Genomic DNA, 26527 nt, shown 5'->3' on the forward strand with positions numbered 1-26527 from the left:
CCTAATTGTTATTATGGCATTAGCATGGAATACAAGCTACAAAGACTCAAAACCCTAACACAAAGAACCTAGTCTTTGCACACAAAATCCATGTCTCAAACGAGAGACTGAGCCTCTTCATATAGCAATGTCTTTTGGGCTTTTCTTCCTTAGATATCTGATTTTATTTAATCCAAAATAGCAGATTCTATTGGATACGAGCTTCTCCATAATTGTCTCCAACAATAAGATATGAGTTTTTATATTTCAAATTCAAATTTAAATCTAATTTGAACATCTCCAGATGTCAAATAAATCAACCAAACATTTATAAAATAACTGTAGCAAATCTGATTCAATCCCAATCAGAACTTGCGCACCAAGCAACATCCATATGGCCTGTTGTCAAGGCCAGATGTTGTAATTCACAGATGTTAAAGTATTGTGTACAACATGTTGCACCAGTACATTCAAATTAACTTTTTAGCTTACATATGTAGATCTTCTTTGTAAAGTGAATCTTGGATAGAATAACTCAGAACCATAATTGCAATCATATATGTCTGTTGAAAGAGACCAAATGTTGTAGCATACATGTTAGAACATCGGGTTCCACATGTGTTCCTTCTGCACCAGAACTATCTTGAACAAACTCCATGTTGTTTTGCATAATACAACCAATCCAAAAGGAACTTCAGTTAGGTTTACCCGGGTGGTAGTTCGACTCGAAGTGATAATGCTTTGAAAACTCAAGCCACATTTTCTGCCTCATATTCAACTCCTTCTAATTAAACAAATACTTCAGACTCTTTTGATCATTGAAAACTCAAATCTCAAACAATAAAGATAATGCCTCCAAATGTTAAGTACAAAAACCACTCCTGCTAACTCCAAATCAAGGGTAGGATTATTTGTATCATGAGTCTTGAGTTGTCTAGAAGCATAGGATACAACTTGACCATTATGTATAAGCACACAACCTAAACCCATCTTAGATGAATCACAATATACCATAAAAGACTCACTCATATATGGAAAAATCAAGACTGACGCCAACGTCAACCTCTTCTTGAGCTCTTAGAAACATTTCTTGCACTGAACATCCCAAACATAAGCTTGCCCCTTCTGGGTCAGCTGAGTCAAAGGAAAAGCCAAATTTGAAAATCCCTCAATGAACCTCCTATAATAACCAGCTAAGCCTAGAAAACTCCTGATCTCGGTAACCAACTTAGGTGTTTCCTACCGCAACACTGCATCTACCTTAGACGGATCCACTATTATGCCATTACTAGAGATTACATGATCAAGGAAACTTACCTCTCTTAATCAAAATTCACAGATGGACAACTTGGCATACAAATTCTTGTCCTTTAAGGTCTGCAACACAACTATCTTGTGTTTTGCATGCTCTTCATCTGACTGGGAATATACCGGAATATCACCTATAAACACCACGACAAACTGATCCAAGTAAGGGTGAAAAACCATATTCATATACTCCATAAATGCTTCTGGTGCATTAGACACACGGAAAGGCATAACTGAATACTCATAATGACCATAGTGGGTTCTGAATGCAATCTTAGGAATATCCTCTGACTTCACCCGAATCTAATGGTAACCCGATCTCAAATCAATCTTGCTAAACACATGAGTTCCTACAAATAGATCCATGAAATCATCAATCCTCGAAAGAGGATACCGATTCTTAATAGTGACTTTATTCAACTATTGATAATTCACACATAATCTCATGCTTCCATATTTCTTCTTAACCAATAGCACTGGAGCTCCCTAAGGCAATACATTAGGACTGACAAACTTCTTTTCTAACAACTCTTCTAGTTCCTTCTTCATCTTGCTTAATTTTGATGCAAACATTCTATACGCTTCCATGGATATAGGTCAAGTACCAGGTACTGAATATATTGCAAACTCAACTTCACATTCATGAGGTAAATCATCAATATCATCAGGGAAAACATTTGCAAATTTGCATACAACAGGAAGATCAACAATCGAAGCTTCGATCTCTACTTTTAGGGAAGCTAACATCATGAGCACTTGAGCATCTTGTTTCAAGGACATGTTTACTTGGTTGGAAGATTCAAATCTCAAACCTTACTCCTTTTGGACTCAAGAAACAACACGGTTGTATCAAAGTAATTTATGTGAACATGGTTGAACGATAACCACTTCATTCCCAGAATAACTAGTTGACTTAGGGGTAAACAAATCAAGTCAATTACAAAATCTTTACCATAAATATATATGGGACAATGAATACAAACTAACAATTTGGTTACATAACCATTAGTTGGGGTATCAATGACCATATTACCTTTCATAAGAGACACTACTAGGTTTAACCTGTTAACACAATCATGTGATATGAACAAATACATCGTGCCCGTATCGATGATAGAAATTAAAGACATACCATTTATGAAACACGTATCTTGAATCAAATTATCTGATCCCGAGGCTTCAACACCACTCAGAGCAAAGACTTTCCCATCGGCCTGAGCATACTGACCAACTCCTGGCTCTTTCTCTGACTTCTAACAGTAGGTATGTGACCCTGCTCCCCATAGTTGAAACATGTCGGAGCTGTATTCTTGCACTCAAAATCTATGCATGTATCTTTGGATGAATCTAACACCTCTAAACTCTAAAGAGGATATAATTGTTTGTGATGATGATGATGAGATTTGAGAAGTACCTATGAAAGACAATGCTAAAAGTGACAAAGTTGATTAATCGGAACACAAAGAGGAAAACTTTCAACAAGAGAAAAATCAAAGTGATCTTCCTCGAGAATGGAGAACCCGTTGTGATCACCCTATCGACAAAGTTATTGGTGATATTAGCAAAGGAGTCTCAACAAGACTAAATGTCAGAGATGCTTTCTTGAATATGTCATTTTTTCAAATAGAACCGTCCAAGATTAATTAAGCCATAAAGGATGACTAATGGATCATTGCCATGCAAGAGGAATTAAATCAATTAGAAAGAAATCAAGTTTGGTAACTTTTTCCTAGGCCAAGTGGTAAACACATCATTGGTGCAAATTTTCTATCTAGCACCTTTAGGGATGCAACCTTGCGATGGTAAATGGGTTTGCCCCGAGGTTCCATCGCTAGTTATAAAAAACTGATGAAGAAACTCGTACATCTGTTCTCCGCCAGCCGTCATAAAAAGATGTCCACCATTAGTCTATTAAACATACGTTAGGGTCCCTCGGAATCGTTGAGGGAATACCTTGCCCGATTCAACGAAGCTACCATAAGGGTCGTCCCCCCAAACCAAGAATTGTTTGTGGGGGCGTTCCAGAATAGTCTCAAGGGGGACACTTCAATGAGTCTCTCGTCCAAAAGCCAACACTTTTGTTAGGGGAAATGGTCATCGGGGAAGAATGTTACATAAAAGGCAAGGAAAGCAAATCTGCAGCAAATTTTTGTTTGCTAGATTAGTAATTAGCTGCATTTGCCTCTTTAAGAGATTTAACACTGCTACGTACCGAGAGCTGAATTCAAACTCAGGACCTCTGATTAAACTGGAAGACACCCCAGTCATCTTATCCAAATATTTTTTGATTACGAAGTAGACATTTTAACGAAAGTAACAATTAAAAAAGACCATAAGATGAGTAATTTCTCTTTAACACATGTTATTTCATAAACTTTATGCATATAAAAAGACTTATTTATTCTGGTAATCTTGCTCCCAACAATTGACAAAAGCAAAGGCTTCCATCTATATCTATATAATTAAGAGCAATAGTGTAAATATATAATTTAGTATTAATATAGTAAATGACATTAATTTATTGGTGCATGTGTAGTTAATAATACAGTGTAATAGAAATATTCCATTGGCAATGATATGCCTAAGAATTGCCATTTATGTTATTGTTCTTAGCCACAACATGTAAAATCTGTAGGCAAGGCACGTCCACAACGGTTCAAGATTAATTCTACGGAAATGGTAAGGTTAGGAGGGACTGAACCCAAAATATTTGCCTTGAGTGCAGCGCAAATACACCTAGAGGCATCAAGATCACTAAGATCATTGATAAGTTGGCAGCAAGGCATGGTTTCTGGCTCAATCACTACAGTCTCCATATTCAACAAATTTTCGCACACTCCAAAATTTTGTATTTGACAATTAGGTTGTATCATTGGAGGCATGTTAGGTGGAGATGTCATGAGATGAGGTGAGGGTGCCATATGACTTGGTGGAGATGTTGAAAAATGAGGTTGTGTTATAGGATGAGAGGATGGTGTCTTATGACTCAAATTGGCATATACAAGAGGAGAGAACAAAAATATATTAAGGGAGAGAATCATAAGGGATACAACAATACCATTTGAACCCATTTTGCAAAAAATATAGTAACTAGATTTTCTTTTGGTTGATGAATGAATTTGGAGAAGCAAAGTGCGAGATTTATAGGCATAGTGTTTTATTTTATTTTTTGCCAGTGGGACTTTTAATCACTAGATTAGAATTAGATGGAACCTTTTATAAGGCCTATATTAGATAGCCCTTTTTACATTGTTATTTAAAATTTTCTTTTCTTATTAATGGATCTTATAAATTGAAGTAATGAAGCACTTAATTTTTAACTTACTACTTGTCAATCATCTTGCCTAATTAAGTTAAGAGTTTTTGACTTTAAGTAAATTGAAATTTTGTCGGCTACAGCTACAAGTCAAGTAGGTGGCCAAGTAGAAATGGGGTGATAAATCGGGTCAGGCCGCCGGTTCAGCATGTTTGATCCATCATTTTTGGTGAGTTGAGCTGAGGTTTTTGGTTCGGTATCTTAAGTTGGCCCGTCTCATCTAATCCGCTTTAAAAAGCGGGCCGAAGCGGGGCGGTGCGAGTTTTTCCCGTGGGCTTTTTGTTATTTTTTTTTATTTTTACTTAGAATTAAAATAACTTTAACTATAAAAACAACACTCTTCTCTTAGGATAATGTTGATTGAATTGTATTCTAAATTATTATCCATACAAATTAAATTATAGTTTTAATGTATAGTGTTATTTCTATAACTTTCTAATACATGTGTTGATTGGAAAAGTTTGAAATAAAAGAACAATTGTATGACATGCATAATTATTAAGTTCTCAATACATTAGTTCATACATTTTCTTTAGAAATAGATGTTGATTTTAAGAAAAGGAAGGATTTGATTAGTGTATACGTGTAACAAAATGATGATTTAACTAATAAGAAATAGGTCTATATAAGAGTCTATATGGTGTAAATAGTGAGAAAGTCGGGTGTTAATATTTTATGTACTATTATTTTATGCATTGTGATGTATTTTGCAATGTAATTGTTATCACTATTTGTCTTGTGTAAATTCTTAATTGAATTCTGGTAGTAGTTAGTTTTTATTAAATAGGATTAGGATGATATGCATTGTTTATTAATTTATTTGGATACCTTTGTTTTTATTGTGCTTGAGTTTATTTTTTAATATTTTTTTTTATAATTGATATTCAAGGCGTGTTGAAGTTCTATTGTGCGTTGTTAAAAAAAAATTATCGACCTCTTTGATAATAATTAAGAAATTTGTAAATTATGTAGTAAATGAAATTCTAAAATTAAAAAATAGAATAAAAATTGGCTGGCCGGCCCGCCAACCCGCTAACTCGTTAGTAAACGGAGCGGACTTGATTTTTGAACTCGAACACCTAAATTTGACACCCCCGCGCGCTTTTAGACGGGCTTAAATGGAGCGGGCCTAAATGGGGCAGGCCACCCGCTTTGCCACCCCTAAGTAGAATGAACTCAACGAAAATACACAAGGTAATTTGTTATCCATCTTTATTGGTTTGATATTATGAATATATACATTCTAATTTTATCAACCTAATTTTTTAAGTAACTTGAAGGTAAAAGAATCATTGGTATCATTTTATGCAAACATTAACACAAGTATATTTGTTAAATTTAATTAACAATAAATTCAAATTTGTGTTTTCTATTTTTATTTTTTTTTGTGTTTATAAGTAAAAATTCAATCAAAGGATAAGTAGCTAATAGCTGGTAGCTGGTAGCTTTTAGATGGTAGCTGGTAACTGGTAGCTGATAAGCTAATGTGAGTGTTTGGTAAATTAGTTGTTTCATTAGCTGATAGATACGAAATGACATTAATGGCATTTTAATTAATGAGGGTAATAATATATTTTAGTTAAAATAATAAGGGTATTAATGGAAGAAAAACTCACAAGCTAAAAGCTACAAGCTCAAAAGCTACTTCAAATAGCTTTTGAAAAAAAAGCTAAAAGCTAGTAAAAAAGCTACAAGCTAAAAGCTAAAATAGAGTTACCAAACAGAGCTTTTTTATTAATACGAGCTAAAAAGCTAAAAGCTCTTTTTTTTGTCTTACCAAACAGACTCTAAGACAATAGTGATTGAAGAAAACAATCACTTAATTTCTTCATTTTATCATTAAGAGTGTGTTTGTTTAAAGGATTAAATTTATAATCTCAGGAATATTATTCCTTGGAATTACTGGGAATTTTATTTCTGTCTATGTGTTTGGTAATTAATTGGAGTTCTTTGGAATATTTGAAATATATTAAATTTATTTATTTATTTTTTAAAATATAAAAGAGTTAAATTAATGTAAAGTGGAGGTTATGGGTGGTTACCTCTTATTCCCATGGGAATATAAGATTCCCACATATTTACATGGGAATAAAAAAGATCAAATTCATGAGTAAATCATATTCCCAGGAATAATAAATACCCAGGTATTATTTAAGAAAACTTGAAACAAACATTGGAATATGATTTCCAACCCCACACATTCCTGGGAATAAAATTCAAATCCATGAAACAAACACACCATAACTGTCTCATTTTATCGTTTCATGAATATATTTAGAATAAAAACCAAAATATATAAGTTAGTATAGTCATGAATATATCTATAATATAAGAAAACTCTATCTTTTTGAAGAGTTTCTCTCATGCTGCCAAGTGGCTTAGTCTGAGAGTAGGAAGTGTTTCTTCTTGATGCGCCATGTGGAATGTTGATTAATGAAGGTATGTTCTTCCATATTCCACTATTGATGTCTTACATAATTGGCATTAAGGTAGTTCTGTCCATGCATCTTCTATGCTCCATAATTATGTGTTACATAAAGAACTTAATGAGGACTTTATATGCTTCTTTCCATTCAGCTTCAACATCGGTTATGGTTATGTAATGAAGAGTGTAATGAAGAGTTTGTAACTCCTACATTCTACCTTATGATTTTGTTATTTATAGTATTGGTTAGCTACACTTTTCTGTAGTATCATACCAGTGTACAATATGGCAAGACCATTAGCAAAAATATGTGACATCAATGACAGCAAAGAACTTTGGAAAGTTTCTGTTCGTGTGCACCACAAATGGAAAGTTGTTTCGAACAAGAGGGAGCATTTTGAGATGATTTTTGTTGATGTATCGGTAATGAAGTGATTTCTTTGGTTGTTTTTTCGTATATTGTTTATGGTTTGATGTCTGTCTGATTTTATTTTTTTTCAGGGTGGTGACATACATGTTGTTGTTCCTGCACCGCATGTATCTCTATTTTCTGAAAAAATGGCCTTGGATCATAGTTACACTGTTTCCAATTTTAAGGTTCAGGCTAATGTTGCGGCTTTCAGACCTTCGTCTCATAAGTTTATGTTGAAGTTTACCGCCGGCACAACGGTTACGGATGATAACAATGCGGAAATACCGCCAAAACCGCTGGTGTTTACTAAATTTACTGATATAATAAACGGCAACTTTAACAAGGATGTGCTAATAGGTAGAATATTGTACCTGTATTCTATTTTACTGGATTTGTTTTTTATGTGTTGTTTCATTTTAAGTTTTTTTGGGATGTATGTGTTTTAGATGTCATTGGTATGGTGGAAAGTATTGGGTATTCTCAGACCACATCAGGTGCCCGGAAGCAGCAGATTAACATGATGTTGCGGGACGACGGGTTTGTATTTATATTTTTTGTATAATTTATCAAACATATCTTATGTCACTATGTAGATGGCATAGTTTGTATTATTTCTTCAGTGAGAATACTATCAATTGCACGCTTTGGGAATCCTATGCTGAACAATTCATGAAGTTCAAGCAGGAGCGCGGAGATGATTCTGGGCCTATGTTTGTCATGCTCCAATATGCTAAAGTCAAGGAACAGGGTTAGTAATTGATCAAGTTTGGTGTTAGATATCCTCGTATTTTGATATAGAAAGTTATGTAACATTCTATTTGTATAGGAAAGTTTCCACTGTCCGTGTCAAACACGTTTAATGTCACCGTGCTTGGTCTGAATACCGATTTGCCGCCGATGAAAGAATTTATAGAAAGGTATGCTCCCTCGATTTGCTCTTGTGTGGTTTCCATTTTTATGCGATGTGATTGTTACATTACTGTCTTCCTTTGACAGATTTCCGAAGGATTCCATGATTACGTTGTCTGGGCAGGAGGGTTCCAATTCCCAGCTTTCGGCACAGTACTCTGAAAATCAACAGTTGACTCCTATTCAGAAATTGCTTTCAAAGGCCGTTATAATGCCTATTGGGGATATCATAAAACTTAGAACTGTATGTTTGGAAGTTGTTGGGAATTTATTCTGATTTAGTATATATTGCCATTTCTCCGTTGCATTTGACTGTGTATCGTATTATCCTTTGGTTCCATAATTGCAGATTACATTTTGTGCGACTGTTGGAGAAACTAAAATGCCGGTGGCCTCTCCGTATGGCTGGTATTATCGTGGTTGTCATGCTTGCTCATGTATTGCGCGTGGTGACAGACCTCCGTTTGAGTGTGAGGCTGGACATTTCACTGAGGCAGAGATTTTTAGGTTGACATACTTGTTACATGATTTATGTTATTTCATTTATATGTGTGATCGTTAAGGTACTGACCATGACCTGTTTGTGTGCTCTATGTATACTGCCAATGTAGGTATAAGATTGAGATTGAAGTTACTCATGCCGGGAATAGCTGTAACTTTCTATTTTAGGACCGAGAGTGTGAGTTACTTTTGGGATTGTCTGCTTCTCAGCTGCGTCATTCAATGATTAAGGTATTTCCGTTTACATGGTGTCGGAAAAACATAGACAATTATGCCAGGCTTAACTGATCTTTGCCTTGCATTCTCCTACAGGCTGGCATTCATGATCCCTTGGAATTCCCACTGGCATTGGATCAGATGTTGGATTGCAAGATGGCTTTCAAAGTTAAGTGGCAACCACGGTGGAAGAATGCCTCGGTCGTTATGCTATTGAAGAATGACCCTTTTGTGAAAGAGCTTGCTGATCAGTTTGACACAGATGAAGTATTTGAATTTAATGTTTGCATATCTTATGCAACTTAATTCATTATAAACTGACTTTGCGCATATTTTGATTTTGTAATATCTTTCGAATGATTTGTAGATGAAACAACCCGGTGTTGAAGCAACGACCACTGTTCGATCCGAACCCAATTTTGTCGTTGTAAGGACATTTACTGTAGTGAAATGTACTCCACTTTTAATGTACTGATGAACCTTATTATTGTGTGATGTTTGTTCACTTATGTAACAGGATCTTGATGTGAGTTCGACGCACAGCACAGATCCACTTACTCCTACTGGAAAAAGACACTTTCCAGGCGCATCAAGCGAGTCAACCACCTCGGATGCCACTTGTGATGGAGAACTTTCATCAAACAAGCTCAAGAAAATTATAAAACTAGAGAAGATAGATTAGTAGTTCCTGCATAATTTTATGTATGTTTTGGTGTGTTTTTGTTTTATGGTGTGGACATGTTTTATTTCCTTTCTACTTTATTTGTTTTTTGTTTGGATTGCCGCATAAACAAATAAGACTTGTAAGTCTGTTCCTTTTTGTTTGTTAACAACTATGTAATTTTATTTATGTTATCTTAATATAAGACTTTTCTGGTTTTTCTTAATCATTTATTCTACTGCTATGATATACTTTGTTTTTTACTCATCTCCAATATCCAAACTAGCATTACATGCTATTGTAAAAAACTATTGTCAAAAATAATAACAACCACAATTTGAAATATTGGTTACGACAACACAGGTAAAAGACACATACAACATTATTAAAAAGTTACTAACATGAAAAGGAAGTTGCAATTTTAATGAGAAGTCAACACAACTAACATGCACCGACCAAATGCTCCGTTGAATGTCATAAATGTATTAAAAAGTTACTAACATGAAAAGGAACTTGCAATTTTGCTGAGAAATCAACACAGCTAACATGCACCGACCAAATGCTCCGTTGAATGTTATAAATAATAATTAATATATCTGCGCATATGACATTGTATGTATTCTCTTAAATTTGTTGACATTTATCTGAGCACCTGTGGCAATTGAATTGATTAGGATCAGCTATTGATTTAAATAAAGGTACACATGAGAGTTAGAAATATGTTAATGTCCATTCATGTTCTCATTAATAAGGACTGTTATAATAGGTAATATAAAGATTGTACATAACGTTTGGAAATTATAATGACAAGACCTTCCATTTGCATTGTATAAAGTATATAGCAGATAATACTTCACTTATTGCCTCATCCCAATCAACTTTCCAACATACCCCATTAATATTATATCTGTTTGTTTCATAACAGCTGTTATCACTTGAGTAATTTGAATCCATACAGTTTTATATTGTAGAATCCATACAGTTTAATACTGTAATTGGAATTGATCTATATAATTGGTCCACTCATATTCTTCTTAGGACTACTTACTGGCATCGTAGCTATCTTTAGGAAATATGATAGAAACTAATGAACAAACCAGTCATACTAACTCTTCTATTGCTAGACAAAGTAGAAGACTTAGAATGAAGGAGAAGAGAGATGCGCAATACACTGAATCAGATCATTCTCAAAACTTGGTAGATAAAACTGATGTAAGTGATGCAAGGAAGAAAAGAAGGCTGATATTGCAAAATAAGAAATCATCATGTGGTCATCCCAGCAGTGCCCCATCCCCAAGTACAGTCTCCCCAGTTTCTATTCCAAATGTACAAGATAGAGCTCATTCAATTGATGCTCGCAAGAGAAGAAGGCTCATATTGGAGAATAGGAAGTTTTCTGTCATACAACCTGAAACACAATATTCCCAAGTGCCACTGTCTAACTCCGAGGATGATTGCAGCTCATCCAATACTTTGGACTCTGAGGATGATATGGAACAAGCACCCTTAGCAGATTCAAATTTACAAGGTAATGTTACAAAGAATAAACATTTCAACAGCATATCAAATATTTAGATCAGAAATGACACTATATTAATTTCAAAATCTGCAGAATATTCTCATATAGGGGATCAAATATGGGAATGTACATATTGTCATGCACACATGTGGCTTCAAGAACGTGCCGGTAAAACCAAAAAGGGACATGTTCCGACATTCCATCGCTGTTGTCGCGGTGGTAAAATTGTTGTACCTTTACTTGAAGAGCCACCGCCACTGTTGAGACATCTGCTATTTAATAAAACATCTACCGAGAGCAAAAATTATCAAAATAATATTAGAACATACAACTCAATGTTTTCGTTTACTTCTCCTGGAATGAAATTTGACACCACATATTCAAAGACAGGAGGACCGCTAACTTTGAGACTGCACGATCAAACCTGTCATCGAATAGGTACTCTACTACCAGAAACTAGAGACCGTCCGCAATATGCTAAGCTATATATCTATGACACAGATAATGAAGTTACTAATAGAATGAAGTGTTTCAGGTATTTCTAATATTCCACAAATAGTTCATTTCTTCGTGATCGTTACCTATATTTATTTTTAACGTCGCATAAAATGCGCATAGACAATACTGAAATTGACAAGAACACTGTTCAGAATTTGAAGATCATGTTAGATGAGTTCAATATTCATGCTAAAGTTTTTAGAATGGCGAGGGATGTCCTGGACGATAATGCATTCTTAGACTTAAAACTGAGGGTTATATGTGATAGACCTGAGGATGGACGCGTGTATAACAGACCAACGGTTTCAGAAGTTGCTGCACTAATTGTGGTAGACATTGATTCTGCTTGTAATAGGGACATTATTATTCAAGCACGCAATGGTGGTTTGCAACGTATTGATGAGTTTCATCCAGCATATTCGGCATATCAATACCCTCTCATATTTGCGTATGGTGAAGATGGTTATAGGAAAAATATATTGCATAGATATCGCCACGAAACTGAGGTTACTAGACAAAATCGTCAGAGCATCAAGGACTGGCTTTCATACAGGTTACAAGACCGTAGCGAGGAGGCAAAAACTTTGCTACACTCACGCCGTCTGTTTCAACAGTTCTTGGTCGATGGTTATTGTATGATGGAATCTGAAAGGCTGAACTGGTTGCGAAATAATCAATCAAAATTAAGAGTGGGAAAATATAACAGGTTGACAGATGAATGCAATAACGATGATAGCAGACAACAACAAAAGCGGGGAAAGCGAGTTGTCTTGCCGTCATCTTTTGCTGGGGGAAAAAGATATATGGATCAACTGTATTTTGACGGAATGGCAATTTCAAGTAGATTGGGTTTTCCAGACCTATTCATTACATTTACTTGCAATCCAACATGGCCAGAAATTATCCGTGCCTTGTCCGAAACTGGGTTACAACCACACGATCGACCAGATATTATTACTAAAGTCTTCAAAATCAAATTTGACGAACTCATTGCAGATATAACAAAAAAGCATGTTCTAGGGAAAGTTTTGTCATGTAAGTATGCTTTTTTATGTTCTTTTAAGTAATTAACATCTTCTTCTTAAATTGAAATTACATATTAACTAACTGGTACATTTATAGTTATGTACACTATTGAATTTCAGAAGAGGGGATTGCCACACGCACATATTTTGATTTTCTTACATCCTCAGAGCAAATACCCCACACCATCGGACATTGACAACATCATCTGTGCTGAAATACCAGACCATGCTCTTCATCCGAGGTTGTATGCCTTGGTTAAATCTAACATGATGCACGGGCCATGTGGAGTGGCGCGCACGACATCAACCTGTATGAAAAATGGGCTTCATTGTTGTGGACATACCGCTGTCCCCACACAAAACAAGGGCTTCATACCCACAACTTCCCAAGATTCTTGCAGTATTTAACCCCAACTTCTGCAATACAAACACAAACTGTTAAATCACACAATTACTTCATTAAACCTTAACCAAAAAAACTGAAAAGTGTGACCAGAAGTTACTAAACTAATTTTCCATCATTTAATGAAGACTGAGAAACGGTAACAACAAACGAATGAATGGTGTCATCAAATGTGTATCGGCTGTGAAAGTACGGTAAATCCACCCAATCTGCCACTTCTTTAAACCAGTTTATTCCAAAATTATTGTCCCCATAATAACCAAATTCAACAATAACGCCCGCAGGAAAAGCATAATATGCTTCTAACAAGCACCACCCACTTATTATCATCGGATGATCGCCAACTTTATTAAAGATCAACTCATGGTGGACACATTGGTTGTTGAGCACTGTCCAACCTTTGTTTAATTCGTCATCGTAATTCAGTGTGAATTCTAGATCAATTTCAGGATACATCTTCAAATTTACAATAGTTAATTTATGAGTGGAGATAATTTTAACATATAAAACAACATAACACCAATGCTTAATTCTTTACTCAAGAAAATGCTATACATACCTGTGAACATACTTTCCCAATTAAAAAACAATCAATCTATCTGGAATGAATGAGAATTCCTGTTTTATCCATTTAGTAGAAACCAACGACACAACTTGTGTTTGTATGAAACTTAAAACACTGCAAACTATTCCTGTTTCAATCAGGTTTTATGTCTATTTATATAACCAAACACAACAACAAACATATATGGTATCAATATTGTAACATTCACATTTAATTTCGGTTATAAACATTCATTATAAAATATCGTTTAAAACACATCTATTAATATAATAACCACACAATAAACTTAATATTATATAAAACATATTATAAGACTTATCCAACAACTGATATGAAACATAAAGTATTGTGTTAAAATTACATCAAGCTTCTGACAACAAAAAACAAACACAACCCCACGACTAATACATAATATTGTCACACAATCATTACTAAAACTCTCATTACATAACACACTCATATTTCCACTACCATCTTGCCCTTTAATTTAACCACAATTATCCACCCTGGATCGGTTGACCACTGCCACAATTATCCACCCTGGATCGGTTGACCACAATTATCCACCCAGGTTGCACTGATGTACAAGGTTTGTCGCGGATTACAAATCTCAGCCGGTCACCATCTTGAATGCATCCTTCCTTCACAAATTCGCACCAACCCTTCCAAAGATATCTCTCAACGCAATACTCTCTCTTGGAATAATGAAGCTTACACTTGAATACCCTTTTGAAGTCAGAATCACAAAACAAGACGCGCATATAGCGCTTGTCCAAGCAGTTGCGGACGACTTCTTGAGGAAATTGCTGCAACAATGGCATATAATCTATCATCTTTAACCATACAACTTAAATAGAAGTAGAGGAAATTCAAAAACCAGAATGTTTGACAAAACTTAACCCAAACATAACTAACTTAATATACTTACAAGCACACTTTCAGAAGCTACTTTGACAGAATCAATAACCTTACACCAGGAATAGTATTTGTGTCCATCCTCTTCCTTGGTATCAATGGATTCCACCCTCCTGCTCCTCTTTTCTTTTGCATTCATAACAGGAGAATACCTCCTGTCAGCCACATCTCCACTCGCCAAACTGTAATCATGTTTCCCATCAGTGGATCTTTCAACGACAACCTCTTTCCCAGTTATTTGGCCCCATAAACGAGCACTTCTTCTACGACCACTGCCAGGCGTCCTGTTAACCTCACTCCCAATGTTCAGCATTTCCCAACTTCTCTTCCATTCTTTCTGAATCCGCCTCTCCTCCAACACCCTCTTTATGAAAACTTCATTTTTCAGCCTATCCCATGTTTCTTCAAATTCCATCTTCGCTGCATTCCTGCTAAACAAAGACTATTCATAATCAGTATATAATTTCTAATAAAACGTGAATCATCAAATGAACATGCAAATAGAAATAAACAATTGTGTATCAACATTAGCTGATCATCCCGTCAACATTACAAATCAAATTTACACGCAGAAAATCACCTTCCACCAGAAATCATTGAACTGTTCTCACCCATTTCGGTCATTCCTCAACCAAACTACTGAAAAAGTAGTCGTAAAACCTTTGAGGGCATAAACCTTATATTTAAAAACGAAACAATGTAACGTATCCAAACCAACAAAACGTTTCCTACGTCATATGAAGTAATATATTACTCTATTCATCAGTAATGACACTAAAAGCCCATTACTACTCACACCTGACCATTCCTCTATTACAACCACCGAAATACTTAATGTGGTCATTCTTTTCAATAGAAACTTAATTCCAAACGTTAAACGTTATGTTAAAACTAATAAACACACCCAATAAATAACTCCAACAATATAAAAATCTTTAGAACATAGAAATAATTCCCAAACTAACAAATTATCATTCCACTTTTAGGTCAATAAAAAAAATCACATATAAATGTAATAGTATTATTAGAACTTCTTTTTATATTACTCAAGAACAATAATCTATGGGAACTTGAGTCAATAATATAATTCATTCAAAACAAAAACACTACCATAAGGATAACACATGTATATTATCATTTAATACAAAGAAAACTGCATTCACAATTGTTATATAATTGTTCACAGGAAGATAAAAAAATACATTAACTTCCCCTGCAGCACACCCAAAATTAACAACTCTAAAACCAACCACACTGTTCAAGCCATACATATTACCAAAAAACAAAACACGGTCAATATTACAAGTCCAGATCCAAAACGCCCTACCCCTTGATCAACGTAACATATAGCCGTCTCGGAGGAGTCTCTATGGTGAACCACAAGGTATCTCCAGTTCGGACATCCCTGTTCTTCATATACTCGTGCCATCCTCCAGCCATAAATTTTTCCCTTTTAAACGGCTTTTCGTTTCACATTGGCCAGCCAATCTCCTCATAATAACTCCTCCGAGTATCTTCATCTATAAGCTCAATGCCTCTTTGATTCCACAGCAGGTAGTGTTTTGAAACACAGGCAGGAAAAGACTGCAACGAAAACATATAAATTGTAAAATCATTGTCCATATCTATTATATCATAACACATATAAACTCACAGTACTAAAGTATTACCTGCACATTAGTCTGCATGCTCTGTCCGTCTTTAACCTCAAGCTTCCAAGTGTAGTACACATCGTATCCTTCATCCCCTGACTTATCACTATTCGAATCAGAGCTACGGTCATCGACAGAAGGATCCTTCAATAATTTGACAACTTGCAACTGATTTACACTATATTTTTCAAACAGACCTTCATACTCCTCATCTGAGCTAGCATATCTAGAGTATCATCAAAAACATTAACGGCTGTCTTTCAAATAAACCAAATAAATGTCCTAAAAACAGAATACTTACACAAATTTAGCCTTCCTCGATTTGGCCTTTAAACCCTCTCCGGCAACAGTCTCACCATTTCCCTGCCCACCATCAACTTCTAAACAACTACATATGAAAAACAATCACGATAACATAAATACAATATCAAAACATACAAAAACCCAGAAAATAGGAAGCCCTTAAATTCAAAACTCACTAATTTAAAATGATTTACCAGTTGAAATCACCGGGTGCAGATGTATGCATGTCTGATTTGTCAACAACAACAACAGCTTCTCCTTCCTTATTCATTCCGATGTCATCACCGCCATCCTTAGTATTATCAACACAAAAGGGTTCCACAATAGAGCAAAAGTCTTCAAAGGAGATCGACTTAGACCTCTTCCCGGTCTTCTCCTCATGCTCTTCCTCATAATAAAGGTAGTCAGCATATAGTTCTTTTAACTTGGAATCATACATACTGACAACCTTCTTAGATGAGCAACTGCATGCATACCAAACATTATTAGCAATGTGATTCAATCAAATGGATAATCGGTAAATCTACAAAAACAACAAAACCACACAAATGGGTACCAAACAAAAACAATGCATGAACAACTACCAGATTCTAATACCTATTATATATTACAAGACCCACCACACAAATGGGTACCAAACAAAAACAATGCATGAACAACTACCATATTCTAATACCGATTATATATTACAGACTTCTTTCTAAAACTAGCAGGAAAAACAAAATCGAGAACGAAAACACACATGCAAGAAGAAAGATGAAGTGTCACTGTTAGAAATGAAAAAAACACCATAAAAGTACCTTTCATCTTCCACTTTGCGGTCGGACCTCGCCATTGTTGTGCTCTGTGAAGTAGTAAGCAAAACCGTACCAAAATGACAAACAACCTAGGAACCTTCTATTTCGGAAGTACTTCTAAAGTCTGTAAACAAAAGAGACAAAATGCAGTGTACCACTACTGACTCTTGGTATCCTATTATGTTTCCAAAAACTTTCTATAACTGTTGGGATTCATTAAATATATTAGTTAATAATTATAACACACGTGATATATTTGTGATGCATGGACCCTTCATCATGTAGTACCTTATGCATTCCATTTTATTAAATAGTATAAATAGAACATATTTACATTTTTGGTACACAAATAAATATTTTACACAAAAAATTATTATTACCGGGATTAAATACAATTCAAAATAAATTGAAGTTTAATAGGTATGCATAATCAAAATATATTCAAAGAATTATTTATCAGACCCTAAAAAATATTTACAAAAAATTTTAGGTAGACAAAAAATTATAAATTGACCCAAATGACACGGCACCAACACGTACCCGTGCGCATGCACGGGTATCACACTAGTTTGAAATAAAAACCAAAAGACATTGAAAAGAAAACTAACATTGTATGAATTAAGTAGTTCAAATAAATGAATAAGAACCTCAATATTTGGATGAAACATTTTAATGAAATAATGTAATGTTTTGAGGGAATTTAAAATGATTTGAACAAAATTTATTGTTTGGATACAAAAATGAAGAATTGTTAAAATAATGGAAATTTATAGAGTATTTTATGTAAGTTAAATTTAATTATTTTGAAATGACACCAAAAACTAAAGAATTTGAAATTCCTCTCATACTTTATATAATGTATTTGTTAATATTATTTCTTCAAATTTTACAAATTGGTTCTCATATTTTCCAAAATTACAAAATTTACTCCAAAAATTGCAAATTAGTCTTTAAGAATTTTTAAAATTTATAATTTATTCCTTCAAATTTTTAAAAATTACAAATTGGTCCCTACTTTTTAATTTTTTTTATTTTGTCCAAAAATTTTAAATTTTCTAAAAATAACCTCAAAAATCTAAAAATGAATTAACTTAATACTCCATCCAAACAAAACAATTTAAAAATAAATGGATTTCAATTGAATCGTTTAAATTGCTTTGAATTTTAAATTCCTTTAAAATTTCCAATTACCTCATCCAAACACACTCTAAAAATATCACATAAATTACTCCAAAATAGAACACTTAAGCAATCTAGTGTTTTTTTCGAGATCTTCTTCAATTTGCAACCCAGCTAACCAAGTTTTAAGTCATGATCTTTTTCTTGGTCCTAACTTCAACACCTTTAACTGTTCAAGATATTAATCTCCACTTCAGCTGCAACATCTTCAAAATTTACTCTAAAACCTTGAACATGTCCTTGATTGGAAGATGAAAGCAACAAACTCCAACACTTATGAAGAAGACACTTGTTTTTCTTCTTTGGACAATCAATACAAGATTTACAAATCATCTTCTTCTTTGAACAATTCACAAACACATTAGAATATTAATGATTCCTCTCACAAACTCACATTCTCTAAATTGTGCAACAATCAAACACTTTGATGTTTTCACTTCTTCAGGAATATTAATTTTCAAAAGTAAAATCTGATTGCTTAGTAAAATGACATTAAAGCCTTTTATATGTGCTTGAGAAAATGCACAAAATTAGTGTGAAAAATAATTAATGATTCGTGTCAACAACATGTAATAAATCCAATAAAGTAACAAAAACAACTAAACTTTTCAAGCTGTGACTCGAGCCATTAGTCAAGTCATGTGACTCAAATCATAAAATCACATGACTTGAGTCACATTTCCATAATTGAAAATGGAATTGAAAAATACAATCATGAATTGATTAATGGCTAACTTTGAATCTAGTCACATTTCCCAAATTGAAATGTGACTCATAAAAATTTAATTGACTCAATTAAATAAATAAATGAGAAGCATGACTCGAGTCATATTTCCAAAAACTAAATTTCTGAAAACTTAATTTACATGACTCAATTCATATAATTATCATGATTCATGTTGACTAAAATGCTTGAATCGATTCAGCAATATTATTGACTCGATATAATTAAAGTTTACTTTAGTCAAACTATCATATTATGCATGAAAATTGATTTTTAAACTAGAATGAGTGTAGGACTTGCGTGAGACCTCAAATACGATCAAACTAGCTACGACAAAGCGTCATAACAATTTAACATGTACATTAATTTACACTACTAGAAATACATGTATTACCTGCGGAATTTCCTGTGGAAAATTTTCCGCAGGTATACCTGCGAATTTTTCTGCCACTTTATTAAATAAAATAAATTCTGCTGCGGATAAGAAATTTGCAGAAAATTCCGCAGAAATACCTGCGGATGTTGCTGCGGAATATATAGTTCCTCCAAAAAATCTGACTATAAGAGAAATTCCGCAGGTAATTTCGAAGGAAAAGTTTCTACGGATTTTGCTGCGGAAATCTAATTTTATAAAATTAAACCACAATACATAATTCCGCAGGAACGTTTCCTGCGGATTTTGTTGCAAATTATATATATTTATATTTTTTCTAAACATAATTTTAATTTTTGTTAAAATTTTTAAAGAATAAAATTATAAAAAAAATCTGATAAAGATTAAAATTCAAGTCTCTACCAATAGGACACTAAATTTAACTTTTTTATATTTGAAACAGACATAATTTATACATTAGTAATGTTATATTTTAAACTAATAATTGTTAAACCACTAATAGTATCAATTCCTGCAACGTCTACAGTATCAGCTCCTTCAAACAAAATTGGAAAACCTAAAAACAACCTCGCCGTAACCCGATTTTTGTTGCCGCAACCTCGCCGGAGCACGATTTCGCGAACCCTAGCGCCGTCTTCTTCTTCATCTTCACACTTCAACTCAGGTATTCATCTGTGTTCCTACTAATGTCGTTTTGCTTGCTTTTCCGTTCGACTTTCTTGCTCCTGTTGCTTGTTCTGATGATAATTGTGGATAAAATCATAGTGGTACTGTCTTGAGATGATAATATATGTCGATTTATGGGGTTGTTACCAGGAACTTTTGGGAAGACACAGTCACTAACCTTTGCATCAAATTCGGTTGAAGTTGTTCATACTGGTGCGGCGTTGCATTGCTGGTCATCTCCCTTCAATATCGTAAGTTACGCATCTTTATTTACATCTTAATCAATATAAGCACTTATTATATAAGCTATTATAATAATAGAAGATAAAATTGAGCTTATGACTATGGACATGAAAAACATTAACCTCTTAGTTGTATTATTCCCTCTTACCCAAAAAGCCTTTTAATTCATTATTGAACAAGGAATCAAAAGACTGAAATAATATGTTAGCAGAATTCAAAAGCTCAAACTGATTTTTAACATGATGTTGAGCTGTTCTTAATCCATAATTCCATCTACACGAGCCTTGGTCTTTCAAGGCTTCTACAACTCCAACACTAGCTGCAACTGTCCAAATTCTTCCTGTTGAACTCATCATGAAATTATTTGAAATCTTACTCGCAGTTGGTTCATCATCTTCACAGTGAGTGATAAGTATGCATGTGTTGCTATTATATTTAATGTTTTATGAATGACCTATATATTCATTAACGAATTTAAACTGTTAATTCAGCCTACACATTCTGATATTTTAGTGGTAACTATTAGTAAGGAATTTTTGAAATCAGATTCTTCAATGACAAAAAGATTGTTATTATCAGAAAGATTGAACTGCGCTATTCCCAATCTGTGTACTGAGTATTTAGGAAGCTTTGGCCTAAAAGCAAGGTAGAGTTATATATGAATTCTATCTCTCATCATATTTTGTTGGCTCAAGAAAAAGTATGTATGGTATGATCAATGCAAATGTTTGACAGAGTTTGTTGTTATATAGGTGAATTAGTATTCAATGGTGTGAAGCAAGAAAGTGGGTGGGAACATGCATACCTATAGGATAGAATAGAAGGAAGGAGCAGGTGATTGCATATATGAAGGCTTTGAAGCTTTCCCATGTTTGAATTTGAATGGTTAAAAGGGTCATTTATCTCTAATCTATGCTATATTAAACTTGTAGAGGGGTATATAGTTATAGTTAACTTTTGTATATAATTCTTTAGTCATGTTATAAGTAATACTCTCACTGTAGTATGGTTCAAAAGATACATTCAATAATACTATACGTAAATGTCATCCTATGGTTATAATTGCACATGATTAAGATAGAAAGAAAATATATAAATATTTATATGGTTCAATAACATAAAGTTAAGCACTGCATTCATCAGAACATCTAAGTGTAACATAAAGTTAAGCACTGCATTTAATTATCAATTTAATCCGCTAAGCAGGTATTTTAATCCGCAATAAAAAGGAACCAATATGTTGGTGTTTGAATTATGTTTAGAAAGTTTCTAAGAAGCGTTAAATATGGTTATGTAGTGTTGTAGAATTGGTGAATAATTTTCTATTTCAAATGCATTAAGAGTTGAATCACTAAACTATGAAAATAGACTATGCTATTCACGGTGGGCTGAATAATCTGCTCTTCTAATAATTCTTATTTTGTCCAGCTATACCTCATTATGCATCCTGCATTCTATTTTCTATCTTAAACACTTCTTCTATTTGAAATCTAACACGGGGTCCGTTGAAATGTATCTGCTGTTTCTTCTGCAGTTTGATGCATTGGTTGCATCGCTTCCAATATCTGAGACAGGTGAAGAAGCACAGCTTAAGAGGATTGCAGAACTACAAGTAAGAACTAAGAAACTCTCAGCTCACTGACTGGTCTTTATATATTATTGTTTGGCAATAGTTTATAGCTGCTCGTTTAATTTTAACAAATAGTGTTATGTTATGGCTTTTTCATTCTTTATTGATTTTACCTTATAGGCTGAAAATGATGCAATATGCCAAGAACTTCAGAAGCAATTGGAAGCTGCAGGTTTGTCAATTATTTTCTATGTGTATTTTGAGTTCTCCTAACACGTTAAGTGTTAATTCATGTTAAATCGGAAAAAAAGATTTGTTGAGTGCTTCACAATTTATATTCTTTGAAAAAGATGCCGAGGGTATATTATATTTATGCAAAGCAAATAGCAGAATAGTGTTAAATTTAAGAAAATAGAATAGCAAGTATCAAATTGGTTTGTTCAGGTAAAGAGCATTTCATATGCTATACTGCCGCAGTTATTTGGGGACATTAATTTGCCAGTGATTTTCTTTCTCCTGTTAATTAATGACCTTTAATACCTAGAAGCCTAGATATGTAGTATGACGCTAATCATGTATGAAATTTAAAAAGTGAGAGTGTGGGTCATGCTCAAAGGAACGGGAAACTCTCAGGAAGGGTTTGCAGCCCTTCAAAACATTTTAGGGAAGACTAGGAGGAGTGGTAGTGGCAGGTTATAGGAATTGATGTCTTACAAGGAGGGTGGCCACAATCACGTTGCAACAAATATACTTTCGAATCAGGAACAAGAAGTGTTGCAGGAAAATGAAGATGATGAAGTTGATGTGAAGAGGTTAGTTTGCCAATGATGCAAGAAAATGAAGATGAAGATGATTCCAATGGCGATGGTGACGATGAAGATTAATGGCTACTAAATTTTCATGTCTTTTTCGAAAAAAAATTAATGGTTGTAATACATTTATATTTTCCAGTTTGTTATTAAAGAATGCATACTATTACTATTATGCATCAAGTCATTACTCAATACTTTGCATCAGACTGGAATTCCAGCACATGCACATTCATCTTTGTTATTAATATGAAATTTGATACTTTATTATTATGATTTGTTAATAATATATAGAGATTAGTATTAAGTGTTATGCATCAATAGAATTCTACCACATTCATCTCATCTCTGATATTAAACAATGGGTTCAAAGTTATTTGAGATAATTATATCTCTCATTCCTATATGCTTTCTACTATGGGCCATGAACTGGTCTAGTTATAATCGTTTTTAGAAATTGAATTGGTCTACTTCATGATGTTTTGAACAGGGCATACAAGAAGCAATCTATTTTCAACCTTTTTGGATTGTGGGGGGAAAGCAAGAAAGCATCAATAGAAGCTCAGGTTCATCTTTGTTTTTCTATTTTCAACCTTTTGGAAATAACAAGATTACTCATAGGAGATTTTCATATCATTATTGCAATATATAAATATATATAAACTACCGAAGATATATAGCTCTAGCCTTTAAAAGAACCTATGAATTGTTTTGAACATTGAGACTTATAACTTCATCATTACCACCTATGAATTGTTGTCCTATGAGAACTGCCGGTACACTTGGTCTGCAACCAAGCTGGATATTATTGAGTCTGATTTTGCATTAAATTTCTTGTGGCTGTGAAATTGACAAGCAACGTCTCTATTGAAAAGTTTGAAATATTTTGAAAGAACTTTACACATTAGTCAAAATATTAATTAGATCTCTATAAAATTTCAACTTCCTAATTAGTTAAATCAAGTATTATACCTTGAAAAATGGAATTTGATCCATTAGTCAATCCCACTTAGTAAAAACAAATAATTGGTTGTTGTTGTTGCAACTATTAACTTATGTTTTATAAACTTAAATTACAATCTAACTAATTTATTTGGTTCCTGAAAGAAAATGTATACGTTCAATTGAAATTATTTGGTAAAAGTGGTTTTAAAATATTATAGAGCTGATTTATTTAATAAGAACTTTGAATTTGACAATTATAATATATCATATATGCTCAATAATATATTGAAAGGTTAGAAACATGGACTGATTAGTCAGTTAGGGAATCTGAGTCAGTTTGTGGCTATTTGACAGTTAGGTTAGGATTGATTAGTCTCTGGCTTGTTTATTGATTCTTGCATATATTAATATCTGGCTTATTTGGAAATGGCATGAATTGTATAAGAGGTGCCTCACTGTTGGTATTGTATTGAACCGAATAGCATTGCCTATGTACCTTGTATGTTGGCAATTTTATTTTATATTATAGTTATTTAAATATATATATTGGTTCAAAAGTTTATTAAAATAAAAAATTTATTTAATTCGAGAAAGAAATTTCCTGCGGATATACATTTCCTGTGGATTTACCTGCGGAATTAGCTGCGGATTTACCTGTGGATTTATCTGCGAATTACTTCCTGCGGATTTAGCTGCGGAATTACCTGCGAAAAATATTAAGGTTTTAGCTGGAGACATAAAACCGCAGTAATTTAGCAAAAATCCGCAGGTAACTCCGCAGGAAATACGTGTATTTCTAATAGTGTTACCCAATGAGCAATCTCAATCTTCCCATTTTTTATGCTTTTCAAAAATGAATATTTGAGTCATTTCACAAAGTTAAGTTCGTGAGCATGAACATAGTATAATCTCTAAAACACTTCTTTCCCTTTTACAAAATAAAAAAGAAAGAGGCTGATAAAACGAGATATGTAACAACATTGCAGCGATGATGATGATAAATTAAACAATAGTAAACAAGTATAACTAACAGGTAATTTTACATATATGTCAAACATGTCACATCTCAACAATTGTTGGATAAACACTTGAGCAATTTCAAAAGAATAAGAATATACGAGCGGACATATATAAACTGAAGAAAAATATCACATACGACCAAACAAAATATCCAAAAAACCTCGAGTATAACCAAGTACAAACAAAAATATCCAAATATAATAGCACGAAGAATGTACACATAGAAAAATAATGTTAATGAACCAATTTTAATGAGAAAAAGTATTTAATGAAAAAAACTTAATCCAACAAATTGATTAATGCAAACAAATGTAATGATGACTAATGGTCATGATATGAGATGCAATGTACATGAATATGGAAGGTTACTTCTAAAGTAGTCGGTTGCCTTGCGATTAGAGATTCCTAGGATATGGAATTTGTAAGGTTGTAATTTTGTGTCTTGTGAAATTGTCTTCTTATTTTATGTTTCATAAAACCTTTGACGTTGTGATCGGAGACTCCTAGCATATAGGGGGCTCCTTCTGACAAAATGAGTTTCCTTGCAATTAAAGACTCCTTGTATATTGTGGGTTGCGAGGTTGTAATTATGTATTTTATAAAATTTCATAATTAAAATGGGGTCATTAAAGGATTAGTCATGTGATTATTCACATATATGGGTAGATGATTCAAAATAGAAACTTAATTGCTTTTATGATTAAATATGTTCACTGTCAGTTAGCGTATTTAGATTTACTACTAAACACACAATCTAACCAACCGCGCTTTACACACTCCTTGTTATCATTATGCACTAATTGCGTTGAATTCACAAGATGAATCACCGTGTCCTTGTACGAATTCAATACATTCCTTATGGATACAATAATTTAACATGCCACGTTGTGGTTTTTATTGGCACAGCTACTGCAACATCTGTTTTGAAGCGAACATGTTAATCTCCAACACCTTCTCAATGTAATTGTGTTGAGACAACATGACTTACCATTTTTTACTATCATGTGAAATCCTCATTCCACGAATATTTTGTACAAGTTCCAAGTCCTTCATTGTTACCAGCTTAAGTTTTTCTCAAGATTTTAAATCTTCTTAGTGTCATGACCAACAATCAGCAAGTTATTAACTTATAACAAGAGAATAATAAAATCATCATTTGATAATTCCATCACAAACACACAATGGTTAGTAATAGATATACCATACCCATTATTCTCTATGAAATAATCAAACTTGTGGTACCACTGTCATTGTGCCTACTTGAATATGCACAGTCTTTTTTTCAATCATCAAACAAGCTCTTCTTTAACATTGGTAAGGCATATTTGAAAAGTATTATCAAGATTTATTCAATGTTATTTGCAATACTCTCCAAATGTACCTTTGTATGCTCCATCATTATCTTTTTTGATACATTTCAATTTGCTTCCTTTTAAATCTAAAGACCAATTACTTAGTGCTTGAAGGCACTAAGTAATTGGTCTTTAGATTTAAAAACAAAAGCTCATTTTTTTAGAGTGCTTCATAATAAAAATAACAATAAATGATGCACAACTAAGAGATTTACCATTCA

General features: G+C 33.6%; 2 protein-coding genes across 2 annotated transcripts; both read left to right on the forward strand.

Annotated features, from left to right (window-relative positions):
* Nucleotides 1-7313: 7313 nt before the first annotated feature.
* Nucleotides 7314-9748, forward strand: LOC131598005 (uncharacterized). Its single transcript, XM_058870658.1, has 11 exons — nucleotides 7314-7451; nucleotides 7530-7797; nucleotides 7887-7977; nucleotides 8034-8188; nucleotides 8267-8357; nucleotides 8437-8593; nucleotides 8699-8842; nucleotides 9019-9081; nucleotides 9163-9333; nucleotides 9434-9493; nucleotides 9584-9748. Exons 1-11 carry the CDS (start codon nucleotides 7314-7316, stop codon nucleotides 9746-9748), a joined length of 1503 nt encoding a protein of 500 aa, XP_058726641.1.
* Nucleotides 9749-20163: 10415 nt separating this feature from the next.
* LOC131598006 (uncharacterized) lies at nucleotides 20164-24483 on the forward strand. The gene is made up of 5 exons (XM_058870659.1): nucleotides 20164-20365; nucleotides 20518-20618; nucleotides 22145-22222; nucleotides 22361-22412; nucleotides 23480-24483. The coding sequence occupies exons 1-5, from the start codon at nucleotides 20164-20166 to the stop codon at nucleotides 23545-23547; spliced, it is 501 nt and encodes a 166-aa protein (XP_058726642.1). The 3' UTR covers nucleotides 23548-24483.
* Nucleotides 24484-26527: the final 2044 nt, after the last annotated feature.

This window comes from Vicia villosa, linkage group LG4 (genome assembly GCF_029867415.1).
Source record: "Vicia villosa cultivar HV-30 ecotype Madison, WI linkage group LG4, Vvil1.0, whole genome shotgun sequence".
Classification (NCBI taxonomy): domain Eukaryota; kingdom Viridiplantae; phylum Streptophyta; class Magnoliopsida; order Fabales; family Fabaceae; genus Vicia; species Vicia villosa.